Genomic DNA, 6,497 nt, shown 5'->3' with positions numbered 1-6,497 from the left:
AGATTAAACAATGAAATCGACAGATAAAGGTGGTTTGCACGGTTTACACAAATGAGGGCGGTTTTCATATGATCACTCCTCTATATATATATATACATATATATATATATGAGCGATCAAATGAAAATCACATTCATAAGTCGATTTCATTGTTTAAATTTATGAATTTTTTCATGAAATTGTTTAATCTTATGGAATTGTTTCATATAATACTTTTTTGATAAATTTGTTTCATATATGGTTATGAAATTGTTTCATATAATATTTAATGAAATTTTAATGAAATTATTTCATGTATTTTCTCTAAAATTAAAATAATAAAGATGATAATAACCATGATTAACACCATCCACAATAAAAATGGTTAATAAATCTCTCATAATTACAAAAAAATGAACAAAATGAAAAATTATGAGTGGTTGAATGAGATTTGCATGGTTTGTACAAATTGGATTATTTTTATTTAAACCCTCCTATATATATATATATATAGAGAGAGAGAGAGAGAGGAAGAGAGAGAGAGAGGGGCACGTTCAAATGAAAACCATGCAATTCTTAGAAACCGTGTAAACTAATTTTGACCAATAGAAAAATTCCATTTTTTTCTAATTAAATTTAATCATTAAGGATATTTGCAATCAATGATTAATCTCAAACCCTCCTCATAAACAAAGATCTTGGAATGAACAGGTGATATTTGCAAAAAGAAGATTACCATGGCTCTAGGAGATGAAACAAATTGAGGATTTGAGGTGTTGGGGAAGATCATGAAAAATAATGCAAGGGGATAGAGGGTGGGTAAAATAAGAGGCGGGATTAAAATGAGATTTTAGTGTATGTGTGTTTACAGGTCTAGATGTTGCATTGGAGTAGAAAGGTTGGGCCGGAGAAGATTATCGGAGTGGAGGGTTCGGCCGGATGGAGGGTTACAGGAGAATACCACCGGAGAAGACCACGGAGGCGTGAGTTGTTCATTGGAGATGTTCAATGGTGGTAGTCTCTGTGTAGTGTGTCCTAATGGGTATATGTGTGTGTGTATATATATATATATATAATATCGACATAAATTAGAATAAATTACAATCTGGTCCCTGTGATTTAACCAAATTATATAACTTCTATTCTAAAAGTAAAAAACGAAAGTACCCCCTAACTTAACAGAAAAAAATTAACATAGTTAATTTGAGGGACGACTTTCAACACAAAATGCAAACAATAGAGATGTTAATTGTACTTATTGAAGTCTAGGAACCACTTTGGATGATTCGTGTAAACCATAGGGACCAAAATTGTCAATTATTTATAATATATATGATATTCATGATGAATAATATATAAAATAGTTGGTTTCTAAGATTCTCAAAATATTTATGGTTCTCATTTGCACATATTCATTTGAACAACAGCAGCAACAGCATGATTATTCACAAACAGGAAGCCATTCTAAAGAAAAAGGCAAACACATTTAACGAACCATATCCACTGCAAACATGAAAACCCAACAAGCATACATCAACTTTAACTGTTTACTGAAACTAACAAAAAACAAACTTGTTTCAAACAAACCATAGTACATAGTTAGCATGCCAGAAAACAGGGACCCGTGCCACCTTTTCTATCAGCGTCTGGAACACTCAAGTAGCAGTAGAGGTGGTTCGACATTTTCCAACCCCAATCCTCTTTCCTGGAGATGGACATCTGGGGCCAGCGGTTGATCCGCACATAGTGCTCCCTGATCTTCCCGTCCGCCAAGAAACTTGTAACAATGGAGTAACAGCACTCATGTCCTCCCCATACTTTATCACCAGGATCAGCAGTTTGACTCCCATCTGGGTGGAAGTAGCGTCGCATTGGTGGCCCTGCCCCTTTCCAGTATGGATCCAAGTTCCTCCAGTATCCTGGTGCCGACTGAGCCCAATAAAGTGGTATCTCATCAGTTACTGGTCTATCAGGGTGTGTTTGGTATACAAACAGACTAAATTGGCAAAAGTGAGGTAGGTGGATGAAAGAATAGTGGAAAGTTATAAGGTTTTAATTTGACATGGGTAGTTTAGTAATTTACCAATCTTGTTCCACTCCCTAATTTTCGTTCCACCTATTTTGGTGGCACAGAAAAAAATGCACTTTTGTTTTACTTGGATTATGTCATGTCCTGGTCTAATGTTGCGCCAAACATGGGATAACAAGTTTTTCACCTTTTCTGTTCCATTCCGTATACCAAACGCACCCTCATAGTTTAGATCCTCCTGTCTTACAATAGAGTTAAAGTCAAAAGCACCTACCTTGTTAAAGTGAAATTCCCAAGCATGATCCCAGAGGTCTTCCTTCATGATTCGGCTCTGAAATAAACAAACATTCAAGGAAGGAAAACCAATGCTTGTAGAACTGAAAAAGTAAGGGAGAGGGAAACGTACACGTTTGCCATCCATAATCGATAACGAGTAAGCAGCCAACTTTGAGATCCCCTTGATTTGGGACACACGAGGTAGATGTGCTTTACCAGCCCACAACTCTTCACACTGTCAATTATAAGTTAAATTTCTTAGCTACTCGTCACTAAAGATATCTGTACAACGTGGATATCGTAGAGCCACAAGCACAGCTTGAAGGGAGGCGTATGAATGTAACAAATAGATATTATGGCATGAAATAACGGTTACCGTGTAGATCCTAACACTAGTCATATGATCAATGATCTGATAGTGGGGAATCACGATCCATTTAATGATAACAGTTGTAACCAAGGCCAGTGCACTTATAACCGTTTGGTTTTAAGTTGGAACCGCAAAGCTCTAATAGTAATGCACGATGAGACTCGATATTTGAACCAGAAGATGATGCATCTGATGAATGCATAAGAATATGCAAGCTTCTTTAAGATATTTCAGTTCCATTTTAACAAAATCAATTGGGCCTTCCATGAAACCTTAAACGTACAATAGAAGAAAACAAAGAAAAGGAAAAGGAATTATCCCACAAGGGCAATTGGAAAAGAAAGCAACGAATTAGGACATGTTAAGAGTTCTTTTTTGGTAACTGTGGGCGTCAGGACCAGCTTGCGCACACCTTAACTGTTCCCATGGGGCTTGGTGAACAGCCAGGAAAATGAAAATCCCCGGTGGACTTGGAGGGACTCGAACCGGTGACCTATAGGGAGGACCCCCAGAAGCCCAAGCTTTATTCTGATAATCTGATGCATTAAAGTTCTGCATAGCTAGATGGTAATTGGTCTTTGAGCCGGTAAAAGAACAACCAAATACCAAAGACTCCGACTATGTTAACAAAAGCCATAATCATACCCAGATGCAGAACATTAGCACATACCCCAGGGAAAAGATTGGACTTCATCTAGAGCTATTATCATATCAAACCAAATGAACCCATTGAATCCCACATGGAGTAGGGTTTCTGGGGAGGGTGGGTTGTATACAAAATTTACCTCTATCCCACGGAGTAGGGAGGGTGCAATCCGTATAACGAAAATGAATCCCCTATACCAGTAGTACCACCAAAACTGATGCAGGAGAAGTGAACAAACGAGAATCCCCATATCATATGAGAAGCCATAGAATATCATGCATAAGTGACCCTTGAAACAGTAGTAGTTAAACCGACAATAAATGGGGAGACATGAACTTTTGAACCTCTTTTGAGAAGACATCATCTTCAAATCATTTATTGTGACTACTCGGCAACATTCAAGTTTTTGTTATCAACAGCAACAACGTCTTTACGATTCTTCAGCTTGCACTATTCCCATTCTTAATGTTTTCATCCAATCCATAAAACCACCCACAAGAAGCAAATAACGAAGGACTATTTGAGTATCTTGATTTGAGTTTGTCTGTACCACAAGAATAAGAATCAGATTATTAGATTATGTTGTAACCTTCTCTTGTAACCCACCCTATTTTGGTTTTCCCCAAACCACTCTATTAAATACAAATAAGGAATCCACAAAAAGCATTCAGAATCTTGGATTTTTATTATTTTTTTATGAGCTAAATGACACTTGACCGGCTCGGATGGTGTTCGGGGCCATAAGCATCCTGATAATGAGTAAAGCACCAGTACAAGACTCAACTGCAAACAGGGTTGGATTGGTTGAATGATTATAGGGAAAGAACATACATCCATAGCTAAATCAAAACAAAACTGACCCAGTAAATTCCCATTTGAATGTAGGGTCTTGGAGGGTGAGCTGCACGCATTCCTAACCTCTATCCCAACAGGGTAAAGCGGTTGTTTCTGTGGGTGACACAGAAGCTAGGAACCCCAATTTGCAATAATAAATATATAAAAACTAGAAACTAGAATTCCTGTGATCCTTAGATATAGTTCAGTAATCCAAAAGGGTTCTTGTGGTTACTGAATATTGAAGGCAAGTATGAAGAATATTAGACTTGAACAAGACACAAGAAACAATATTAACTTCAAAAACTTGTTCTTTCAAACTGCATCACCTCCTCAGCAACGTTTACAGAACACTCGTATTATGAGTACCCTTTAAATTTGACATCGAAACAAATGACGTAGTTGCGGAAAATTGTGTGGAACGAATCACATGTTGCTATCGTTAGGAATCCCTCTCAACTTCATCCTCATATACCACATGCTTCAGGATAAAACCATGGATTTAAGTACATCCTCTTCCTCATTCTCCTATCTAAGAGACAGAATAGCATCCTATTACTCCTAATTCTTAGGTTATGTTCAGCAAACAAGCTGGCTGATAAACTAGTCATTAATGGTAAAAACTAGTTGATAAACTGGTTATGAATGATAAAAACTAGCTGATAACGTATATGACAATGTAAAATGACCTAAAAATTACATAATTTAATTGGAAAAATATAAGAAAGCATAACTGGAAAAGAAAACCCTAAAGCTTATTGAAATGCTACTTATGTCAGCTTACTGTTGCCAAACATGGATTTACTTGTTTCAGTTTATCAATTACTTGAATTCCAGTTACCAAACAAACCATTGAGGGTTTGTTCTTTGAAATTCAGGCAATCAAAAAAAATCCCAAATCCTCCAAAATCCATGTTTTAGAATTCTGTAATCAAGTGATATCATCAGAGCTTGATCAAATATGGATAAACCCCATAAGAATATTTGATTGTACATAAAAGAGGGTGTTGGACCTTTTTAAACCAGATGGCGTCACTGGAAGCGACTCCATGCCAGCTACGAGAAACGATAAGTGATAGTGCCACGCTGCGTGCATCGAGATGACTCAGTATCATTAACATGATATCCCAACCAAATACGACTAAAGGGTCCTGTAAATTTTCACAGTACTCCTTTTCTTTAAACTTCGTGTTTCCCTTTTTCCTTTTCCATTTCCTTTTCCTTGTCTTCTTTTTCTCGGTGAAATTCTTCAACGCCATTTTTCTGGTAGCGAATTTGCCATAGTAATCGTCGTCTTCGTCTTCAGAAGGTCCATACCCATCTTCTGCAATGTTTTGGTTCCTCATGGCTTCAAGAACACTGATGGTGGTGGTGGTGGTGATGGTGGTGGTGGTGGAGACGAAGATGAGCGTAGGTCTGGATTGTTCTTTACTTTGTCATCTTTGTATTATTGGACCTATACGATGTGAGTTCTGTTTCGGTGGTCAACTTTTGATTCATTGGACCTCTTGGATAAGCTTTCATTAATGAGAAAAATACCATTTTTTAGCATAAAGACAAAAATTGTTTTTCTTTCTCGATTTGTGAATGAGTCGGGTCGAAAGACATTTGAACAACTGAATGAAATATTTGTAGTTTGAAAAATCTTAATATAATCCAACTCAAAAAATATATGATAAATTGAGTTGGTCGAGTTAATATAATTTACAATCTAGTTAAGTAATTGTGTTTGAACAAAACGAAAATATACAAATAAAGCTAACAAACGTAGAAGGAAGTCTAAAATTCATGCAAATAAAAAGTAAAATTATGGTTGAAATTGTAATATAATTTTGAATCAAACTAATTACGGGTTGGTTTAATGTAGATATATCACTTTTGGACTTAATAATCATATTAAATAAATGGTATAGAAATACATCAGGTTCATCTGGTTGTCTTATGTTCAAATGACCCTGCCGAATTCCAACCTAATACTAGGGGTGTTCACAGTGCGGTTTGGTGCAGTTTGAAGCTAAACCGGAAACAGCACCGTATATGCGGTTTGAACATTTTTCGAAACCCCAAACCGCACCGCATAAACTTTAAACTGTACCAAACTGCACCGCATTATTCGGTTTTTACCTATTGTACTTTATGCCTACAATCCAATAAATATAAGTTAAAAAATACATTATAAAATTGACTAAAGTAACCGTGGTCCAAAAAAATAAAGAGTTTCGATACATCCAATTTCTAATATCACATAAATAGTTTAAGAAGTTAAAAAAAGTAAACTTCAAACTAAATTGGACGTATGGGTTGGGACGTGTTCAACTAATTTTTTAATATTGTCAATTGTCATATTGGATCAAATTAAAAGT

The 6,497-nt window shown here is 36.2% G+C and overlaps 1 protein-coding gene across 1 annotated transcript; it reads right to left on the bottom strand.

Moving 5' to 3' along the window:
* Nucleotides 1-1,441: 1,441 nt before the first annotated feature.
* On the bottom strand, nt 1,442-5,543 carry LOC112508378. The gene is made up of 5 exons (XM_025113054.1): nt 5,305-5,543; nt 5,148-5,220; nt 2,415-2,519; nt 2,283-2,339; nt 1,442-1,908 (listed from the first exon to the last, which is right to left on the bottom strand). Exons 1-5 carry the CDS (start codon nt 5,478-5,480, stop codon nt 1,579-1,581), a joined length of 741 nt encoding a protein of 246 aa, XP_024968822.1. The 5' UTR covers nt 5,481-5,543; the 3' UTR covers nt 1,442-1,578.
* Between the last annotated feature and the right edge of the window lie 954 nt (nt 5,544-6,497).

This window comes from Cynara cardunculus (genome assembly GCF_001531365.2).
Source record: "Cynara cardunculus var. scolymus isolate 2C chromosome LG 1, CcrdV1, whole genome shotgun sequence".
NCBI classification, from domain to species: domain Eukaryota; kingdom Viridiplantae; phylum Streptophyta; class Magnoliopsida; order Asterales; family Asteraceae; genus Cynara; species Cynara cardunculus.
The sequence above is the reverse complement of the archived record's forward strand: the minus strand, read 5'-3'. Positions and strand labels throughout refer to the sequence as shown.

Bases quoted from the DNA above. Each gene is read 5' to 3' on its own strand.
- LOC112508378 (XM_025113054.1), bottom strand. From the start codon at position 5,480: ATGAGGAACCAAAACATTGCAGAAGATGGGTATGGACCTTCTGAAGAC. The intron at 5,221-5,304 runs GTACTGTGAAAA...CGATGCACGCAG, and splicing joins ACGAAGTTTAAAGAAAAGGA to CGTGGCACTATCACTTATCG. The intron at 2,520-5,147 runs GTCCAACACCCT...TATAATTGACAG, and splicing joins ACGCCATCTGGTTTAAAAAG to TGTGAAGAGTTGTGGGCTGG.